This window comes from Parasteatoda tepidariorum, chromosome 8, assembly GCF_982258835.1.
Source record: "Parasteatoda tepidariorum strain Cologne lab strain chromosome 8, Ptep-v5.0, whole genome shotgun sequence".
Classification (NCBI taxonomy): Eukaryota; Metazoa; Arthropoda; class Arachnida; order Araneae; family Theridiidae; genus Parasteatoda; species Parasteatoda tepidariorum.
Genome location: NC_141762.1, coordinates 41,252,008 through 41,274,654, shown reverse-complemented (window position 1 = coordinate 41,274,654; position 22,647 = coordinate 41,252,008). Strand labels below are relative to the sequence as shown.

Sequence of the window (22,647 nt, the reverse complement as noted above, 5' to 3'; positions counted from 1 at the left end):
ACCACCCATAAAAAGTGAAAATAATGAACACCATAAAACCTTATGCAGAAAAAGAAATTCATATAAAGCTTGGAGAATTTTTATGTCTGGGATTGGAGCTTTTCTCCTTAAAATTGAGTGCATACTATAATAAGGATGGTAAGCCTTACTAATTCATACTTTAACTTTGAATACAAGTACAAATTTTCATTTTTTAAACACTTTTTAATAATGGCAAAACTAAAATATACATAGATTTTAAAAAAATAGCAAAATTCCTACTATGAAAAGAAGCATCTTAACATTAAAAAAATGATTCAATTACAATTAATTGCAAAAGAGCTAATGAACAATGGAGTAAAAATTTTCTATATTAGGTTATTCACCCATTAAACTGCCGAGTAACATGTAAAACATTTTAAAAAGATATTCTATTACTTTTGGAACTAGCTACCAAATTAAATTTAAGTTTGTATGACTTATCACTAATATAACATGTTGATTTTTATAGTTTGGGTTTAACAAAATAATGTTAGACTTTTTATTTGAGGTATAAGGACTTATTATAGATTATTAGATGTTATCGATACTTTCGATTGAAAGAATTGACTCACTTTATCGGAAAAAAAAGACTTAAAAATCTTGTACCAAAATTTAAGGAGTGTGGATAACCTCTGAGGTAATATGAATTCATATAGCTTACAGTAAAATAATAATGATAGTATTCTGCTATTATTTAATTATTAGTTGTAATACTCTCAGAAGTATATTGAGAAAAAGTAAAATTTGAGATGATACAAATTTAAAAGACTCAATAGATTTATAAAACCGGATATAAAAGTTGTGCAACGTAAAATAGAAGGCGCTGCTTTAGATACCATATTTTCTAGAACATAAGACATTTTATTAATCTTTTAGTGTTTACACATTAGGACATCAAACTGTATTCTATCTAGGGGAGACATTAAGTAATAGAATATTTTAACTATTTTGTCTCATCAAATATCTTGGTACATTTGAATTAAAATTCAGTATTCAGTCGGAGATAAAAAAAAGGAACAATTTTAATTGTTCTAAAGAACAACTTGAATATTGGATTTTAAAACAAGAATGAAAACTATGTTTCAAATTGATAAGAAAAAAAAATGTTTCAAATTGATAAGATTGGATTTTAAAACAAGAATAAAAACTATGTTTCAAATCGATAAGGAAAAAAAATGTTTCAAATTGATAAGATTGGATTTTAAAATAAGAATGAAAACTATGTTTCCAATTGATAAGAAAAAATTTTATAATCTAGACAAATTATAAAGTAATTAGCAAGTGAATGTTATGACAATATAGACAAGTGCCATTTTTAACAACAAAAAAAAATTAAAAGCAGCATTAGACCTTAACACATAATTACCTTGTCTTAGTGAGAAAAAATCTCATAAATGTTCATGGAATGAATAAAATATTTAAAAAATATTCTTGTTCCTGTTCTAAAACAAAAAGTAAGCCAAATTTTCAACATATGTAGTTTTATTAAATTAATATCCCGAGATTTAAATACAGTACAAGATCTTTATGACACAAAATTTGAAACTGATTTAAAATAATTTTAAATAAAAAGACTTTACACACCTGCTTCTTTAGAAATTCAAAAGACTTTTGAGACTTTTCACAACTATGACATAGTGCAATATAAACATAACTATAAAAACTAATAATAAATTCTCATTCTAGAAATTAAATTTGTTTAAGAAATTCTTATACCCATAAAAATTAGTGACTCAGACTGAGCATAATATAGCTATTTTTAAGAACTTTATATAAAATTCTTTCTGAAACTTTTTGTTTGATTTAGCAGCCAACAAATTCACCAAAGTTAGTTTTAACAAAGAAGAATAGAATTAAGTTTGGATTTTTGTAATGGGGTTTAATCTCACAGGTCGAATCGCTGCAAGGAACGGTTAATACCAAGAGCATTAACTGAGTCAGTAATTGTAGGAATTACTTTTCTAGCTACTAACTTTACATTGTTATGTATCAATCACATTAAAAGAACAAAAATATTCTGAAGCTAGCTATTTTAGCATGTACGAAGATATTATTCTTAAAGAAACCATCTGTATACACTTTGCTAAAAACGGTATTATACTTTTTTGTAGGTTTATCAAGCATTCAATTTTTTTTCTCTAAAAGGTAATTAACGATAAACTAAACACACGTGAACTGCAAAATTGCTTTTTTCGAGGAAAGATTTTTGGGGCTGTATGTTCGGGTTCTCCAACTCATACAGTTTTTTAAAAAAAGCGTAAGAAAATACTTAGTTGGCCTGAGGTTCAAAAATTTGAGAGCTGGAAGTCTGTCTTTATAACACAAAAATATGCACTTCAAAAAGAAATCTTAATTATAAAGAATATTGGAAATCAACAAGTTTATCAATTTTTCTTTGCTTAAGAGATTGTAAAGTAAGTGCAGTATATGAAGAATTACGGTTTATTGAATTGCGTTATATAGAACTTGTACTGTAAAATACTAAAAGAAAAATCCTGTAGGATTAACTATCTTAAATTTTAAATTACACACAGTATATACAATTCTTGTTAACAAAGAAAACTCGAGTGAATTTAAAGTCAGAAAACTTATTCATCAATTTTCTTGTCATTTTTATCATCATCTTTTAGTGTTTTTGTAACACTAGTAGTTGATGGAGTGGGACTAGGACTCGAAGAATTGCTTGTTGATGTTGGAACTTCTTTTTGTGGGCTGTTCCTTTGAGTACTGAACCGTCTCATACCAGGTCTGTAAATTTCTAAAGATGGGCGATCCTGAAGAATATGAAAATTAACAAGACATAAGTCTAGGAGAATTTATATTTTTTTTCAATTTAAGTTTAAAAATAACCAGAATGCAAGTATTTTTTAAATGTAAACTGAAATCAAACAGTTTTAACAATATAAAGATTAATGTACTTTTTCTTTTCTTTGATTTTAAATATTTCTCTACATATGTAATTACATTAAGCATGTATAGTGTAAAATAATTATAAAAGAGCTAGAATTGACACCACCCAACTTAAATGATATCAGGAAATGAAATTAAAACTAAGTAGTTTAACAAATTAAATTTCTTACTATAATAAAAGAATAAAAAATAAACCTGATTATTTTAAAGAATGTTTAGTTTTAGCAGCATTTTTAAATTTGTATTAAAGTAAACGAAATCTTAAAATTTCGTTTATATTTATTGGGAATGTGTAGCATTTATAAATGAAAAGGAGTTAATATATTAATATGCTTAGTAATAGTTATTTAAAGTGTTAGGAAAAAGTATAAAAAATAAAGCTATTTTTTTAGTATCTAAAAGTATAACGAAAGAGGGTAATATAAAAAAATTAATTTTCCAAAGATCGAAATGGAGGAAAGAGCATCATGAGTTGCGCATGTGCACATACTAATGGAAGTGAAAGCTCGTTCTGAGTAAAGAAAGTTACAACACACTGTCGCTGAAGCGTCACTGCCGAAAGTTGGATATTAGAGGAAAATTTTAATTTTGTCAGATAAGAGTCAATTTTTAAGTGAATTGAAAGAAGAATTACATGTATAAAAAATACTGTGCTCTAGTGACATAGCAAGGCGTTTCTCACACTGTTGGTGGAGAGCTCGGGAAGTTCGATCCTAGAAGTGGACAAAACAGTCGGCTTGTAATGTTTAGGCACTGCAAGGTGCACGTTAAATCTGTCTCAGTTGAAAGTTCTCTAGTTGTGGTATGAAAGTTAGGAGATAAGGATCAAGCGCTGTTCATGTCATCTGACCAGGGTCAAAATTACGCAGCATTCCTAACTTGGTCATCCTAAAAATGGGGCTAGATGCTTTGCCATGGTAAGGTGAGGTGATGTGTGTATACAAAAAATACAAAATAAAAACAAAGGGAAGATGTATTCAGGAACAAAACAAGAAAAAGCCAACAAAAAGGTTTATATAGTATTAAAAGCTTAGAAGTCACAATTACCTTATTTCTTATTCGTCTTTCAGCCCTCGGATCTTTCCCTTGTTCTCGAAAATCTAACTGTTTAGATGTTTCATTTCGATCGACATCTTCCCGTGAAACACTTTTTGTAGAATCTCCTAGTTGAGATGAAAGGTCATCATTATCTTTTTGGCTACCAAATGTTTCCACATTACCAGGGCAACTATTATCTCTCTTGTCTTTAGGCCACTGACTGTGTGATGCAACTGGCGATGTGTCCTTTTTGCTATCAACTTTTTTCTCTTTGGTGGACTCTAATAACTCTTCTTCAGGTTGTTCCAAACATTTAACACCTTCTTCTTTAGACTTCTTTGAAGCCGTTTCATGATCACTCTGTTTTCTTCCACTGTATAATCTAAGAACAAATATTAAGTTTCCACAAATATTAAGTTTCCTCAATATCTAAAACTCATTCACAAATTAAAATATGCTATTGATAAATACTAGTCAGGTTTTTCAGAACTATCATCTATACAATTTTTTTCTTTTTTAGAATGTTTGAAGTAAAAGATTATTTTGTTTAGAAGAGCTTATTTTTTATTTATTTCATATTTACAGAACTGTAAAATGTCTGAAAAATAGAAGGATAATTCAGGATTTCTGACACATGTTTCATACATGATAGGTTAAAAATTAAAATCTGCTCATCAAATTAATATGATGCAATCACACACTCAACCCCACGCCTTGCCTTCCCTTTTTTTAGATACAAATATTTTCTAATTCTACAAGTAGTATTGCACAAATATGTTTTCATATTTATCATATTTTTGGTATAATAAATTAGTTTTTACCATAATATAAAATTCTTTCTGATAGTAAAAACTTACACTTGATGACCTAACTGTTCCTAATGAATTAGATAAAGATTTCAGGTAGTTTACATATTTTGTAAAAACTTATTATTAATCAAAAAATATATGTGTATAATCATATGGCTGTGAAAATCTATTTTTGTTTGGAAAATATGCATCATTAAAACTAGGGATGGATGTATTTCCTCCAATGTTCATAATAGAAAATTTTAAATGATTTAGGAATTTTATTTATTACTCAGCAAAAAGCGATGAAAAAATTTATATATTTATCACATGATATTCTTAATATGACAATTCTTTGTACAACTTGGAATTTACAAATCACACTAGTAACTAGTAAGATTCTTTTCGTCCTGAACGCAACATTATGATTCGTTACAAGATTTATTTAACTCATATTTGAGTAATCGATTTTACAATACAACCAAAATCGACATTTTACAGTCAATCCTAAAACTACAACTGATACAAGCAATTTCGTTAATTCATACCTAATTTACTGGATCATCAAGATTTTGAAGATCATGTTCAGAAAGTATTTTTCTTCCAAAATGTTATGGAAAAGGTGCAAAATCTACTGATTTTTTTAAAATCAGTAAAATTTTTCTACATATTGAAATCAGAGTTGGCATGATCATTTCATTTTTTAACAAAAAAAAAAAAAATCATTCATTTAAACCAACTGTGATTTTTAAAATTATTAATTTAAACAAACTGTTTTTTATTAAATCTATCAATCTAAGTCTAAAATATATTTTATACAAAAAAATTGATAAATACATTATTTAGGGTTTGATTTTTTTTCATCGACAATGATTTTTTTATTATCTTTTTTTTACTAATCAATAGTAAGAGAGAGCTGTATGTAAATTATTATATTTCAATATAGACCAATAAAAGGTTTAAAGTGGAACTTTCAGACTTTTTATGAAACTTTTAAATATAATTTTTCATTAATATGAAACTTTTATAATTTTTCATTAATATAAAATTTGACTATAATTTTTCATTAATGGTTTGAAAATAATTTGCTGGCAATAAACGTATTTTAGTTTGACTTATTTAGTTTCATGTTTAGTTAAATACAAGAGCTTTCAAAACTGAACAAATATGTAGTTAGTGCATATCAATAATTAAGAAAGATTTGTTCAACCCAAAAAAGTAAAATAATTTTTTAAGTAAAATTTAATTTAAGTAATTTAAAATAATCTTTTATTTCAGTAATGTTTTCTAAGTTTAACTCTTCATTGGATACATAATTGACAAATTAGTCCCAATCTTTAATATTGATTAGCAATTTAAGCTTAGCAATTAAGTATTGTTATAAGCAATTTAAGCTAATAACTGATTTTATTTATTCGCTGGTTTGTTTGTATTCATTATATTATCTATTTCAGTACATAATATTAACTATTTGAGCCACAATCCTGCTCTTAAATAATATTATGTATTGTTAATAAATTTTATCAGGTTTTATTTAGTACAGAAAAAAAAAATGCAAAATCTGGTTTTTGCCGATGATTGAAATACTGTTTGAGACAGAAACATTTTAATACATTAGGGTGCCGCATAACTAAATTTTTTTTTATCTCAATAATATTTGCTTTAGTAATTGTAAACCTTTGTGACATTTGAGATAGGTTCTAGTCGTGAAAAATATGCAAACAATACAATGCAAATTTGCTACCCTGGCATTATTTTTTCTAGGTTTGCCAAAAGGACAAAGAATAAAACAAAGAAAAAATTGCATAATGTTTTGCACTTTAGTTCTGGAACTTCTTAATCTTTGTTGTAATTTAAAACAAAGAAAGAAAAGTCTAATAAGAAAGAAATGAAAAAAAAAATTAACATTTTTAAGTTGTACATGAATATAAATTATTAGCATATTCAAAAAGGTAAGTATATATACTGAAACAAAAATGGCAAGTTACTTATAATCTGTTTTGTCTCTACGACTTCGTTCTCGTTCATTATAATATCCTTTGACAGGTACTTTTTGCTTATCTTTCAGGCGAGTTCGATCTCGATCCCACTCTTTTTTCCCTCTGTCTCTATCTCTATTGGATTTCCAAGGAGGGAAATATTCTTTTCCTTTGAGAGGTGTTGTAACTTCTTTAGTTTCTTTTTCTCTTTCAGGGTTCTTTAAAACCTAGAAAATTAAGTTAAGGAAGGTTAAGAAAAGCCTGAAATTAAGAGTCAGTTTTAAAATAAAAAGAGCATTCGAAACTCACAACAAATATTCCCATGCATTAAACATATTCTTTTAAAAATGTGTATAAAACTAAAAAAAAAGAAGAAAAAAAAACATCTGCAAACTGCAAAAAGGTATTTTAAAACAGTTTTTAAGTGGTAAACAAAAGTTTTTTCTACAGATTTGGAAAGATTTAGAGTGATTAATTCATCAAAACTAAAAAATTGTAGTATTAAGCAGATAATTTACACAAGCGCTATTTGCAAAAAATTTGTCACAGTTGCAGAAAAAATTATAATACTACTCATTATATATATATTTAAAAAAAACAGGGTCAGAAATTTCATATTCTACTTTGCCGTCAATTTTAGAAAATTAGGATACAATAAAAGGGTTGCTTGTTTAATCGAAGAATAAAATTCCTCAACGTTTCCAGATGTATTTAAAAAAATTCCAGTTTAGTATCATAGCACATACAGGCAAAGCAAAGGTCAAAATATGCCGTGAGACAGAAAAAATATTTATAATTTACACATTATGAATTGTGTCAAAAAGGGACTATCTAAACTATCATCAAACGACCTAAAATTACGATGGAATCGTCGCGAATCTAACGTTCCGAAAAAAAATCTATGGCTCAAACTCAAAATTTGCATATCGTAATAATGCATTAAATATATGGGAATTTTAAAAACAATAGGGAAGCTACTGAAAAACAATCGAAAAATAAGTGGATTTACAAAAAAAAGTGAATGCTAAAAATTTATGTTCTTCATGAATGAAAAAATTTTCAAAAAAGAAAATTTTTTCACAAAAATGGGCCTTAAAAATAGATTCTGGAACGACAGCAGTATATTAGTATTGCATTAATATTTCCATGCGGAACAGCAATCCCATTGCTTCCAGCAAATTCTTAACAAATAACAAGTTTAATTAAGTGTAATTAAATATTGAAATCCTGACATGTTTAATAAAATTCATTTGACAAGCCTAGGTGAAAAAGGATTAAGCAAATAAACAATAAAAAAACATTAATTTATAAGAGATTATCAAACATTATTTATCCCAATAAATTTCTTAATCAAATATAAAAATAAAAAATTTGAAGTCCATCCATCCTTCTATCTGTTCTAGATTTTAGCAACCAATAACCCTTTTCCAGTTGAAAGTTTTCTAAGTCATAATACCATTGCATGCTACAAATGTAGAAATTTAGTTCCCAGCCAAATGTGTGAAAACGAAACTCTTATGCTAGAAAAGTGTTTCATGGAAAAAGCAGCCACAAAGATTGCATGCTTGGAACATCATGACTTTTGCAGATTAATCAATATAGTTTTTTTTAAAAATTTAACACTTTTAAAACAAATCAGTGATTTTCGAACAAATTTCATCTGAATTAGGAGGTAATGGAAAGAATTGAAACTAGTTACAAGAGTAAATAAATAGCTCGCAAAAAGCGGTTTGCAGAAAGTTTTTCATTTTATCTAAGTATTAAGTACTACTATGATTTTAATTTTTTTTTATGCAGCAGACTAATTTAAATGAATAAAGAATTTTTTTTTTGACAAATGCATGATTTAGTTTTAACAAATACTTGATGCATCCATTTTAACAAATATTTGAAGCAACATCCACAATCCATGTTCGTTTGATGTTTTACGTTTATATCCTTAGAGCACTGAAGTTAAAAAAATTAAAATTCACTTTTTTAAGAAAAGTAAATACAATTGCATCTTTACAGATCACAGTAAATACAATTGTTGCCTTAGCTAGTTCCTAAAAAAATATTCAATTAATAGTATTAATACCTGAACAATTTGATCTGATTGGTTAACAGATTCTGATACAGGAGATTCTTCAAGCTCATCAGTAGCTTCTTTCTCTGATAAACTTTCTTTATCCTTGTATTTGTCCTTAACTCTTTCTTTATCTTTTTCAGCCTTTCTTCTTCGTCTTTCTTCCTCTCTGATTCTTTTTTTCTCTAATTCCCTGCGCTTCCTTTCTTCTCGTTTTTCTTCTCTAATTTTCTATAAATACAAAGAAAAGTATTTTCTCTTCTGTATCTTTCAAAAAAAGATTTAAAAGGATTTTTAAAGTTATATATATTAATGAAATTTTTGTACATAAACATTAATTCATAATAAATTAAGCATCTAAAACAATTATTTTCTCCTATGCACTTATTCTCCTTAAATTATTGGTAATTACACAAATTAAATAAAGGGAGAATGTTACACTTACAAACTCTATTCTCAAATACTTTCTATACTTTATAAATAATAGATTTCTATATTTATAAATAAGAGGAACACAACAGTTATGAATTTATTGTTCTCAATAGTTTATCTAAGGTTTTCATAATAATATTTTTTTTCTTCCAATGGCCACCTGTGTTAAATTTTTTTGTCAATTCAGGCATTTACAGGGCAGATTTGTGGCCTCTTTTTCAGGGGCATCATATTAGGTGGGCCAACGTTGCTCCCACAGTAAGGAAAGATAGTACAGAGAAGGAAAGAACATCCATGCCTTGCCCGGGACTCGAACCCAGAACCTTTCTGATGCAAGGGCAGTTCCCTAACCCCTACACAGGCTGGTCGGCTTTCATAATAATATATTGAGGAGTATTTAGATAGTTACGGATATATTCTGTGTTCCAATACAACTAAAATATCTAAATATCAAAATATTAACTTCGCGAAGTAAAAGGCAATAGCTAAAAAAAAATTTCTTCTAATTTTTACTTTATTTTTATTTATTAATTTTTAAATACATAATTGAAAGTTTACAAGGATATTTGTGCTCCCTTTTTACTCGTATTAGGAATTGAATAATTTAGAATGTTTGCACAAATGAAATTGTGCTTTAAGTTATAATTTTAAAAAACATTACAATCTGAATTTTGCAATTTTGATATTTTTTTGTCAGTTTCATTAAATAAAATTGTAAGTAAAAATAAGAATTCAGATACATAAAAAAATTTTTTTTTATAAGTATTATAGAAATTTGTAATTTTAGTTTTAATTAATCGTCGAAATTTCTTAATTTGAGATAAACTAAATAACCATAAGTGAAAAAAAGGATAAAGAATAAAACGTCTTCTTGAGCAAAAAGTTAACAAAAATTTTACTTGTCTTTTAGGATGAAAAGCTTCATTGGTCATATGCATAAGATATGTTATTAAAAAAATGACAAAAAAAAAGACAATTTCTAAACTGTAAACAATTTAGATGAAGCATACAAATTAAATTTTGAAATGCAGAACAAACAATATCTATCATGTTTTTAAATTATTATAGAGTATATGGTGTAGTTAAGAAGGAAAATCTTGCTTGTTTTTCCAGTTTATAATTACTGTCCTTTTTTTTATAATTACTGTCCTTTTTTTTTATAATTACTGTCCCCGAACATAAAAACAAATTTTATAAATACAAACAAGAATTTCGGTTTAAAATTATTATCTGTTTGCTTAGAAAACGAGTTCCTTTTAAGCAAATATAAAAATGTATGTGATAAAAAGACGTTTTTGCAATAAAAAATAATAATTCGTCTTCATGCAAAAAGTAAGTTATTAAGGGATGAATTTTTCGAATTCCCCCAAAATTTTACAAAAAACAGGGGATTGACCTATACACTGGTAATAAAATGATTACCCTTTTGTGGCTGAAATTAGTTTTGTAAACTCCTTGGAATAAATCATGTGAGCATGAATTGTGATATTTAATTTTGAAATTGTGTGAATATAAATCAATCATGATATGAAATTTTTAAGATGTGCGAATATGAATCACAATATGTAACATTTAAATCACGTAAATCGATGCTCGATATTAAAATCATGTGAATAATAACCGCATTGTTGAATTTTAAAAGCACATCAATAGAAATCATGATATTAGATTTTTAGATCCTGTGAACACGAATCATGATTATTTTACCAGTTGAATATCAATCACGACTTATGATTTTCAAATCACTTGAATTTGAATCGCTATATGTAATTTTTGAAACATGGGCATTTGAATTGCAATATTTGATTTTTCTAAATCATGTGGACACTCTTGTCATTTTTAAAAAAGTATTCTTAAATTTTAAACTTTATGGTGTAATATTTGTGCACAGCATGAATAAGTGTATCCATATTATCTGATTCTGATTGAAAAAACACTAAAGAAGGTGTATGGTCCAATACCATAAGCAGCCATCACTGTGAAGACATATATAAAGGTGAACTATGGTTGTAACATGTTCCTTTGGAAAAAAGTAATCAATAAACAACAGTCTTCTTAAAATATAAATTCTTTAAATATATCCTCAGAAAGGATCAACAAATATAAACCTTCCTTTTATTAATCGTTAAATTTTAGCCAATTAAGAAACGATAAAATTAATATATTATCGGGAAAATTTCAGCAAAAATAATATGTTGTTCAAATAGAGAACAAATGTGGACATACCACAATTTTGTTTCATAACCAAGAATTTTCCTCAATGTGGAAACATAACATGAGAGTCAAAAATAAAAGAAACAAATATGTTGCAATCAGAAAAAAAAGTGATTTAACCAATAGGGGAAAAGGAACAAGCTTGCACAAGATAAAAGTACAGTGATAAGAAACAGGACTAATGAGGTTGAATGAGGATCTTAAGGCACAAGAATGTGGAAATGAAATTAGAATAGGTGTCCAGATGTTAGGAAAGAGTGGGAAGATAGAAAGATCATTCTCTTAATTAACAAAAATTTTCAAAATACAGAATGATTCCCAGAAGTCAAAACCAGTAGATAAATAGCAGTATTGAATGGTTTTAGCAGAAGAAAATTCAAACCTATAAATAGTATTTTCTAACTATATAGGGGGTGGGAGGATCATTTAATGTCGATTATGAGCATTAAAGTTCATATGTATTACATAATGAATAAATAAATAAATTACAAGTGTACAAAATAAGGTATTTAGAACTAAAAAGATTTTTTTTTCTTACAAAACTGATAATAGATCAAAGCTTTAAGAAAATAAGATTTTATGAAATGTCTTTTTTTAAATTATAAACCAGAGTCAATATTAAACTACATTCATAGTCAATATTAAATAACTACATTCAACAGCACTTACACTTATGAGATTTAATGCATCAAATACGCCAAAAATTGTAGAGGGGATGCGGAAAATAGGTCATGACTCGTACATGTAAAAAGTCTCCCAGTACTGTGACTTAAGCATCCATAATTTTTAAATTCAAGCAAAATCATTAAATGTAGTAACTTAACTGTACAGTTAAGTTCAATGAATACATGTAAGAAAGAGTTATTTTAAAAAGCTGTTATTAAAAAATATGCATAGTACTTTATATTAATCATTCCTATTTATATAGTAGTCATTCCTACTTCTATATTAGTGATCTACATTTTCAATGTAATAAACAAAAACCTATAAGTAAAATACAATAATTACAGACAAAATATTATTTTCGAAAAAATAAGATTGATTTGTCTTCACAGCTAAAAAAAATTGCTTTAATTTAACCAAAGTTACATTAAGAATTATTCATGTGAAAACTTTACCTGCTGTTCAATCTTCCTTGCCTTTAGGTATTCTATCAATGGTGTTGTCAATTTAGGGACTCCATTGTTTGCTGCAATCAAAAATAAACTTTCAAGCAAATAAAGTTTAAAACATAAACGCTTAAACTCATAAGAAAAGACGCACTTAATCTAATAAATAACTAGAAATGTTTTTATGTTAATTTTTTCATTGCTCTTTCCAAGAAAAAAAATTCGTTAATGATGAAAATGAAACTTTTTTTTTGTTTAAAAAAAGCATAAAATATTTTTAACTGTATAAAAAAGGAAAATCGTATTAAAAAAAAATGAGGGGAAAATAGCGAAAATATACCTTTTAATTCTTTCTCTCTACTTTCAATTTCTTCTAAATAAACTTCAGCTGAGGGAAGAGAAACATCATCAGGATTTTTCATGCTCTCCAGAAACTTCAAATAATCAGGATCTGAATTAAAATAAAAAAAAAAAATTTTTTTTAATGTGCTTACTAAATATAATGTGAACTCAAATATAAAACCTGTAATATATCCATAAAACGCAATATGAGCTCAACTACTAATCTAATCTTGCACCAATAAAAATTAATTAAAAAGATCAATGAACACACATCTAAAAGTTACAATACAGTGATACTACTATAGTAACATAAAATAATTTCATCAAGCTATTGAATAAGAAATTCATAGAAGTTTGTTATGTACATTGTAGTGTCACAACTAACAGAAAATATGATGTGAGTTCTATTATTTATTTAAAAACTTAATACATGAATCCACAAATTTTTAAATAAGGAACAAAAACCGAACTATCTCTTTTTAAAAAGAAAATCAGAAAAGAAAAAAAACATCGTAGATCTTGCCTAACTCTATCAAGATATCTAACAAAAGCGCGAGGTATTTTTTAAGAAAACCTGCTCTGAGCTCTGTTTTGTTAAAATATGTTAAGTTACAATATAATTCACAAAATATTACTTAGATTTATTCTAATTTTAAGTATTAATATCATTTCAAACTATTAAAAAAAAAATAAGAAGAATATTTTAATTTTTTCTTCTCAAAAATATTCAATAAAGACAGAAGAAATCTTTTTAAGGTTAAGAATTATTAAAGACACATCATAACTAATATATGGTTTTATCATTGAAAATGTTTTAACACATTCAATCCTAAGTAGTTTAAATAGGTACTAATTAGGGTATTTAGATGACCAGTTTAATACCAATTATGGTCCGACTTCTGCTTTAAATTATTCAATGATAATTGTAATTAAAATTAGTATTAAATATTCAAAGTTAAATAAAAAAAATATTTATTAAAAAATAATGTTTAACAGACTGAGGAGCCCCATAAATGAACCTAAAGAATCTTGTATTGCTATCGGGGTGTGCGGGCACCAATACAAAACCAGTTTTAATAAAAGGAACAATTTAATTAGATTTAATTTAGTTAAAAATGATGATTCACTTAAATTCATAAAAAATAATAAATATAATATTCGATGAATAATGTTTTAAAACAAAAAACATCTAAAGAAAACTACATTGTCATTTACCATTGGCTATAGTTCCACATTTTGCATCCCTTTTCTTGCTACGCTTCTTTGGTATTTTCTGAAAGGGTGCAAATTCAACAATTGCAGGGTACTCATTTCCTAAAGCAAAACAGTAAACAATTATACTAGTATACAGTTATAAACAATGAATGGCAATAAATTTAAAAAAATTAAAAGTAACCAGGGAATTGGGGAGGTCATGGCAGATTGCTGTGAACATATTTTCATTATTTGGCATTACATAATTAAGTAATTAATAAATAATATATTTCCATCATTCAGCATTATTTAACGCTAATAAAATATTTTCATTATCGGGCAAATTTTAAACAATCTTTCCACTATCCGGTATTGCTAGTCGAATCAGCATATTTATGAAAAATCATTTTCTGTTATTTCATTTAGAAAATGCAAATGAAATTATGAACAAAGCATCTTCCATTGTATATATTTCTTACTTATTTGGAGTAATTGAATCGGAAATCTCCAAGGATTTTGGGGGCAATAAATAGCAGAGGGTGTAGCCTCTAATGTGATTAAAATAAAATATAAAAAAAATATCAAGAATAAAAAATTGGAGTATTAAATAAAACTTAGAGGCTCTTGCAAAATCACTTTCATGCTATAGTTGAAAAAAGAAAAAAATGGAAAGGGAAACAAATTGAGAAGAAATTAATTCAAACTGCAAATTATCAACAGTAATTTTAAAATAATCATTTCTATTTTATCTCTTTATATGCTGATTTCCTTTCATTAACTGAATTATTAGTAATTAATAATTAATTAGTAATTAATTATTAGTAATTAATTATTAGTAATTAATTTTGTATATTAACTGGAAAAATTATGCCTAAAGTCACATTTACATTCATATCTACTTTATTATATTTCCCTTTTTAAATTCAACAAATAAATATATTTTAATCAATTTTTAACTGCTGAAACTATATTTTTATTTCAAAGCACGATTTTCAGATTACCTGGTTTATTTCTATCTGGTATCTGACGAGATTCGCATAGTACAAAATTATTTGTTATTTAGTTAAAAATTATGTTTTCACCTTACCTGCAAATACTAATTTCTTTTTCTTCTACATTTATTTAGTAAATGGTTCGTTTTTTTTTTTATTTATTGACTAGATCAAAAGTAAAGCATTCCCACAACAGCTCTTTACGTTATGGGTTCATGGAGGTTCCATAATGTGACAATTGCTGATTGCGGCAATATGGTCAGCATAATGCACAGGCAGCCTGCACTTCCCAGACAAACTTTTACCCATTGATCTGAAGCTGGGTGATGCACGACTTGGGATCGAGTCCCAGTTTCCAACAACAGTTGAATACCTTACCTCATTGACTAATAGCAGTTCATTGACTAGAATAATTAAATATAAAGTCGTAAATTCAGTAATATTTGGTGAAAAAAATTATAATATTGTGAAAATGTTAATAACAACATTTTTTTAAGCTAATAAATTACATTATTTAATAATGAATTGGTCAAATTCAAAATTTCACTTGACAAAATGGGAATTCCACCCTTCTCAAAAATACAAGTTCACAGTGCCCTTGAATAGTAAAAAAGTATACATAAAAAATCAATAACAAAATTATTAAAAATAACATGTTTTAAAGATGAAATAATTTAAAAATAAAATTACCTTTATTATCTAAGAAGACATAACCATCAAATTGATCTTTAAATAAAAATATGTCTTCTGGGATAACAAAATTTATATAAGCTCGAGAAAATGCATGGGATCCCAACCTAAAATAATTAATATCAGTATTACAATACAGTTACTGAAAGAAAGAATTTTCTTACTTAAATTGTCTTTCTAGAAATTAAATTCAAAATTCAACTAGAAAAAAAAATCTCTAATACTTCTTTTAGTTTGATTAACTAATTAAATATAGTATGTATTGTTGATAGAAATTGAAGAATTTGTTAAATAAAATAGTAAGAATTTATCAAATGAAAAAATCAAAGTTTCCTGCTCCTAAAACAGGATGAGCATTAGCTCAATATTTCCTCATATATAGGATCATACCAGAATTTTCTGTGTCTCTCTGCAGTACAAAATATATTCAAGTAGGCACTAGTACTGCAACAATTAGGTTTCCCAAAACTTAAAGCAAAATTTAAATTTGAAAATAGTGGATAATAATTTAAATTTCAGTTGAAATTAATTAATATTGCTTAAAAGAAAGATGGAACAAAACCACATTTAAAGCATCTAAATAAATAAAGAGAAAAAAAACTGACAAATTTTAAGATTAAATGTAAAACTTTTTCAGACAATTACTATCAAAGTTTGGCTTACTGAAACAACATAGTATAAATACAACTGGTAAACATAGGATAAATAAAAAAATCTTCACAAAAATCCTTTTTCTTCCTTCTTTTTTTTAAATAATTTTTTGTTCATTACAAAATAAATAGTTAAATTTTTCTTCTTCATTTTTTTAAATGTGTTTTTTCTCATTATGAATATATTAGCAAACAAAATTGTACCAGTGTCCATAACACAATCATTTTCTGAAACTGTAATAAAATTCAGGGTGCGTAATTTTACAACAAAAAATAAGCACCTTTTAAGCACTTTTCAAGCATTCATAAATATTTTTAAGCACATAAAAAAAGTATCCTAATTAGGCTAGGTTGGCAAGTTTTTGACAATTGACAGTTTTAACTGTCATATCATGATAAAATAACTAGTTTCTGACAAAGAACTCTTTTCTTAATTACATTAGCCACCATAAATTTATACACAATTTTTAAGACATTCAATATTAAGTGCCTCAATATATTTTTTAATTAATAATTACTTTATTTAATCATGTAAAAAAAATTTAATTCAAAATTATTAACGATTATTGAAAAAGTTTATCGAGTGTATTTTTTAGATTTAAATAAAAGTTATTTATAAAAATATATTCAACAAAACATTATGAGATTAATATTATTGATCACACCGGATTTATAAAGATATGTAAAGAATTAAGCAAAAAAAAAAAAAAAAAAACTTTAAAAAAATTCATATTACAAATTAGTGAATGGTCCCGAAAAATGTTTATCATTATTTGTGACTTGGTTCTGTATTTAAATTTCTTGATGAATAGAATGCTGAAAGAAATTTAAACAATTATGAAAAGTAAATACAATGAGTATTGAAGCCTAACATTTTTACCTTACAATCTTAATATTTAACAAATCTGAGATAATTGAATTTTTTATTTCAATTGTTTTTAAATAAAATCATTAAGAGATGAATTAAAGTTTTTTGGAATGACAAGTCTGAACTTTTTTTTACACAACTAAATATAAGATTTTTTTGCTGCATTTAAAATGTTAAAAGCCTCTCACTTTTTTAAAATCGTAGTTCTAAATATTATTGAGTTATCTCATAAAACAACTTAAGAATACTGAAAATTTAAAAAGTAATAATATAACAATTAATAAAAAGTAATAAGCAAAAAAAAAAAAAAAAAGGAATAAAGTACAAAAAAGTTTACAAAAATTTTATGCAATTGGTAGATGGTCCCTTAAGTAAAAATATAATGCTTATTACTCTCAATTAATTCTTAAATTTAATGAACAATAGGGAGATGGAAATTTCGAGGTGATTAAATTTGAGCATTCCTTGAACTGCTCTGAGGACCCACATGAAAATATGTAATTAGTGAATGATCCCGAAGTCAAGTTCAAAGATTATGGTGCTGATCTATCAATAGAATATCTCGAGTAGACCATTACCTTCCCAGTGACAAAGACAATGTCATGTCAATAACACTAACGATGAAATTAACAAGAGAAATAAAATTTTCTATTGCTATTAGAGAAAAAAATTAACAATAGTCACTGTAATCAGCGGAAATTTGAGAGATTTTTCGGTTCAATTTCAAAAGGCGGAAAATGAAAACTGAAATTGAGAATCTCTAGCGAAATGCAGCAGAGTTGCACATGAGAGAACAAAAATCCTTCCCACTGAATCCAGCTCAGTATACGCGCATGAGGACCCGTAAGTATTTCATCAAACATGAAAAATTATTAGCGTTTTCATACTCTGCGAGCTGACAGTGCATGTGGAAATAGATTGGGGTTGAATTAGTGAAAATGTTGAATAGATCCATATCATTTTGCATAATTCGTGGCGAAAATCAACATAGTATAGAAAAAATATTTCATTTTGGAAAAGGGAAAATTGAGCACTTTTTAAAAACACCCAATGAAAAAATCATCTTTAAGGGTTTTTAAAAAAAGAAAATAAGCACACTTTTTAATAATGTTACGCACCTTGCAGATGCACTGCATGTAGGTTAAACCTTACTGCTGAATAATTTTGGGTGTCAGATTTCAAAAAGGAGATAGTTCCTTATTGTTCATCAATGAGGACAGAAAAGAAAAATCATTACTTTTGCAATTCAATTTAATAATTTTAACTATTTTAAGAACCAAAGAAGATTTTTTTTTCCTGACTACCAACTAATTATATTTACTCAGGCGTCTGTCCAGACATTTTGTGAAAGGTCCTCTTTTGGTAAAATTGTGAAAAAACTCATAATTTGTGAATATAAAATAAGTATTAAGTCACATTCTTTCAATCAGGGTCCTGCCTTTGTGAATTTGTGCAAACGGGGTCCTGTTACTGCAAAAATAGATAACAAACTTTTCAAGAAGTTTTTAAATTGTAATTAGATAGAAGATTCTGCTCAACAATTGCTGTTACTAAATTAGAGATGCAACATACAAATATTTGATATTTAGCCTATACTGCTCAACACAGAATATTCATTTCGAACGAATAATGGAAACAAAATCGCTCACATTTTTAATAATTTCAATTGACATATTTTAAATAACACAACTTAGTAATGTATCACTTTTAATGTGTTACATATTAGGTAAACTTAGACAATTCTTAAATTATTAATATTCCATTTAAAAAATTGCCAGAAATTTTTATTTACATAATATTCTATCAATTAATTTTATAATAAATATAAATTGATCAATTATTTACTTACAAAAAAATAAATAAATTATGATTTAATATTAATAAAAATGCGCAATGTTTGTAAAAGTAGAAATATTTTCTTAGAATACTACACCATCTTTCTATCCCCCCACGGGAAGGGTTTATTTGATTATCAAAATAATAATGAAGATAAACAAATTTGTGAAGGGTCCGATTAAAAGATAAATTATTTTGTGAAGGGTCCATTTTTATGAAAAGATAATTTGTGAAGGGTTCGTTAATAGACCCAAATTTCTTCTAAACAGATTTCTGATTTACTTACTTCATTTTTATTTTATTTTTAACAATATGAGAAAAAAATAATTTGCAGATGGCACGATAATCTGTAGCATCAGCTACCGTGTTGGAGGGTTTCTGCTACCAGGAAGGTTGTTAACAGACCTTACTTTCTAAAAGTTTATATTCAAAGATTTTAATAGTGTATAGTACAATTTGAAAACATGATAAGTCATTTAACGGGCAGTAGTACACAAGAAACAAAATATCATAGAAGCTACAAACTCTAAATTGCTTGAAAAAATATGCAGCCACCCCTAAGTAAAACACTATACATATTTTTGGGGAGATTTAACACTATACATATGGTGACATTATACATATATTTTGGGGAGAATAACATCACAGAAAGAGACCCAATTCGAAAAGAAAAACTTGTAGCCACCCCCAGGCAAACATCTATATGTATTTATTTATTGGTCTAAAATTTGCAACTGTAAAATCTATTTGGCACTTTAACGATTGTAGTTGGCGTGACAGATCATGATGCGGAAACATCCCCACATTTTTAATTAATTCTAATTACAAGAACCAAATAACTACACTTGGACAAGATCATGGTGACTGATGCATGTTAAATCTGTTCCAGTCGCAAAGTCCTCCATGTTCCCATAACAAATCAATACCTCTGGGGGTACTGATTCAGGAGTTTCCTTGTTTTCTGGATTGGTTCTAAATTACAAAACTACGGAGTTGAATATTCGTAGTCGTAAACCCAAAAAATTGGGTCGAATGTTCAACGACGGGTATAAAATATTTAGATATGATCAAATAAGATGTGCATATTCCAGAGCATTTCTGGCATAATATCGCTACCTTATTTACTTTGGAACGGCATTCTCTAAAAAATAAGTTAAATAAGATCTATAATTAGTGATTATAACTACTTTACAAATATTAATGAGGCAACAGCTAAGAAATAAGTCTATTGAAATATAAAAGTCTTTATATATATTTTGTATGAAAACTAAGAGTGGAACTATTAAAACAAGTCACCTCATATCAGCTTTCACAAAATACATATAGTCATGTTCAGGAAGAGGGGATATTTGCTCTATAAACTGCTCCTCAGTCATAGTTGGAGGAAGACGTCTGATAATAACCTGAAAGATTATTTCAAAACAAGTAAACATAGATTCAAATTAAAATGCAAACTTTTTAATTGAGTAAATAAATGGGCTTACTTTGGTTTGAAATGTTTTGTCACGCTTCATGATGAAAGTTAAATCATCACAAATTATCAACACAAACTGAACACCAAAACAAAAACATCCAATGTTCTCAAAGAACAACGTATTCAACGGTCTATTTCTGTCAGCTGAAATTTACGGTTTAGTTGAATCAATCTCTATGTAGCTTTTTGCTCACTCATGGAATTAATCATTTAAAACTACGTTTAGATGGCGTTCATAGCAAAGAAAAAAAAGAAGGTAGGTACTCTTTTATGTCTATGGTAGGTATTTGATTTACGTCGATCTAGAGCTGCACAATGGGTTATTGGCGATGGTCTGGGAAATATCCCCGAGGTTGATCCGAAGACATGAAATCACAATTTTGATTCTCTGCAGAAGGAATGGCTCCTCCGCTTAAAAGAAAGAAAAAAATCAGTAGTAGTTTTAGGAAGGTAAAACAGTAAACTCATTTATTTCATAGTAACTTATTTTCATCCTATTTTTTTATGGTTCAGTTTATCGTTCAAAATTTTTTGAAATTTGTAATGCAACGCACGTAAATGCAAAAACGAGAAAATAAAGGAAAATATTTTCTTCGGATGTGTAAGATTTTATTATGAAGGGACAATGATTGTCACTCAGTCCTCCTTTCTGAGTCAACACCCGATAATAAAATTAAAACAATTCTATTAAATTTCTACAACTTTAAATTTCATTTGAGACAGTTAATAAAAGAAATTACCTGATATTAAATGCGTGGCGAATAGTAAAATAATGAATTTGTTGCAAAAATGAATAACTAAGTAGATAAAAAAATCAAAGAAATTAATGGCACAATAAGTCCTGCAGAACAAGTAGACTATAAACCGGAATTTGTTCAGATTTAGGACAAGAATGAGGCAAATTTTTATTATTATGTCGCAAACTCGGTAAACAGTTAATTTCACTAAATCACAAAATGAAAAAATAACAAATTGTTCACTGCTCTAAATAAGTTGCAAAAAATATTAGACTACACTAAAGTTGACCGCACACTGAGGAAGCAAGTGGAACATCAGAAAACCAGATTTTCGTAATGGTAGTTTGCTTCTCACCATTCTAAATTTGATGGTTAAAAATTAGATTCGTTGGGTTAAAATAGATTTTTACCCAACATTACATTTTTACCCAACTTACATTTTTATTAAAAGAAAGGTTTTTGTGGCTGATTTCCGTGAAATTTGCAGTAACTACGAAGCACATAAGATCCTGGGTCCTTTCAGTGGCGTACGCAAGGGAGGGGTTTAGGGGTTTAAACACCCCCCTTGAGCTCAGACAAAATGGCAAAAATAAAAATTTTAGTAGAAATTATGCGAGTTATTATTTTTTAAGACTATATATTTTTATGTGGCTTATGCCTACTTTTTTTCTCATGGTATTTCTCAGAATACAGAAAAAACATTTACTATAATAGGGTTGTACTTTTGAAACCAAAATCACGTGATATATATATATTTGCTGCTCTTGGATCTTCAGGATGTCAAAAGGCAAGAATTTAACACTTTTTAATTACTTTGAGAAAAAATCACGACCTGAACTTAGTGAGGTGACAGCATCTAGTACCAATGTAAGTTTTTCTGTTGTACAGAAATGTGATACTTCCGTTGAAGAAAACGTTTCTAGCATAACAAAATCTGATGAATGTGAAAGTGGCCCTCAAAGTGTTACTTCCCACCAATATGACATTGGACTTTTTTCAGAAGATATTACATTACGTTCTTAAACTTAAAAAATCAAATCAAAATTTAACTAAACAATGTTGTTTAAATAAAAAGTCAAAATTGTCTAGCTGTCTAAATTAGGGAAATAATAGTGCTTTATTACAGACTCGAATTTCTTTTAGTAGTTTCAGAAAATTATGAACACCCCCTTGAAAAAATTCTGCGCACGCCACTGGGTCCTTTAGAAAATGTAAAAATCTAGTTCGCTTTTATGTAATTCCCGATGGGCGTGTAAGTCTTTTTTGAGGGGGACGAATTTAAAACACACAGTTACAATAACTCTCAAA

The 22,647-nt window shown here is 27.3% G+C and overlaps 1 protein-coding gene across 2 annotated transcripts; it reads right to left on the bottom strand.

Annotated features, from left to right (window-relative positions):
- Nucleotides 1-183: 183 nt before the first annotated feature.
- On the bottom strand, nt 184-20,762 carry Upf3 (UPF3 regulator of nonsense mediated mRNA decay). Of its 2 annotated transcripts, XR_015428714.1 has the most exons (11): nt 20,613-20,762; nt 20,425-20,531; nt 15,775-15,881; nt 14,114-14,212; nt 12,897-13,007; nt 12,566-12,636; nt 8,814-9,032; nt 6,746-6,963; nt 3,979-4,351; nt 1,242-2,795; nt 184-1,096 (listed from the first exon to the last, which is right to left on the bottom strand). XR_015428714.1 is itself a non-coding variant. In XM_016062637.3 (10 exons), the coding sequence occupies exons 1-10, from the start codon at nt 20,640-20,642 to the stop codon at nt 2,610-2,612; spliced, it is 1,521 nt and encodes a 506-aa protein (XP_015918123.1). In that variant the 5' UTR covers nt 20,643-20,762; the 3' UTR covers nt 184-2,609. The 2 variants fall into 2 exon arrangements, 1 of the variants encoding a protein (XP_015918123.1); XM_016062637.3 differs by having other exon boundaries at nt 184-2,795.
- Nucleotides 20,763-22,647: the final 1,885 nt, after the last annotated feature.

What these genes read in the sequence shown, in the direction of transcription:
- Upf3 (XM_016062637.3), bottom strand. Translation starts at nt 20,642, where the DNA reads ATGAAGCGTGACAAAACATTTCAAACCAAA. An exon ending in TTTGTGAAAGCTGATATGAG is followed by an intron (nt 15,882 to 20,424) that starts GTGACTTGTTTT and finishes TAATTATTTTAG; the next exon opens with GTTGGGATCCCATGCATTTT. An exon ending in CAAGGAAGATTGAACAGCAG is followed by an intron (nt 9,033 to 12,565) that starts GTAAAGTTTTCA and finishes TTGTATTTATAG; the next exon opens with AAAATTAGAGAAGAAAAACG.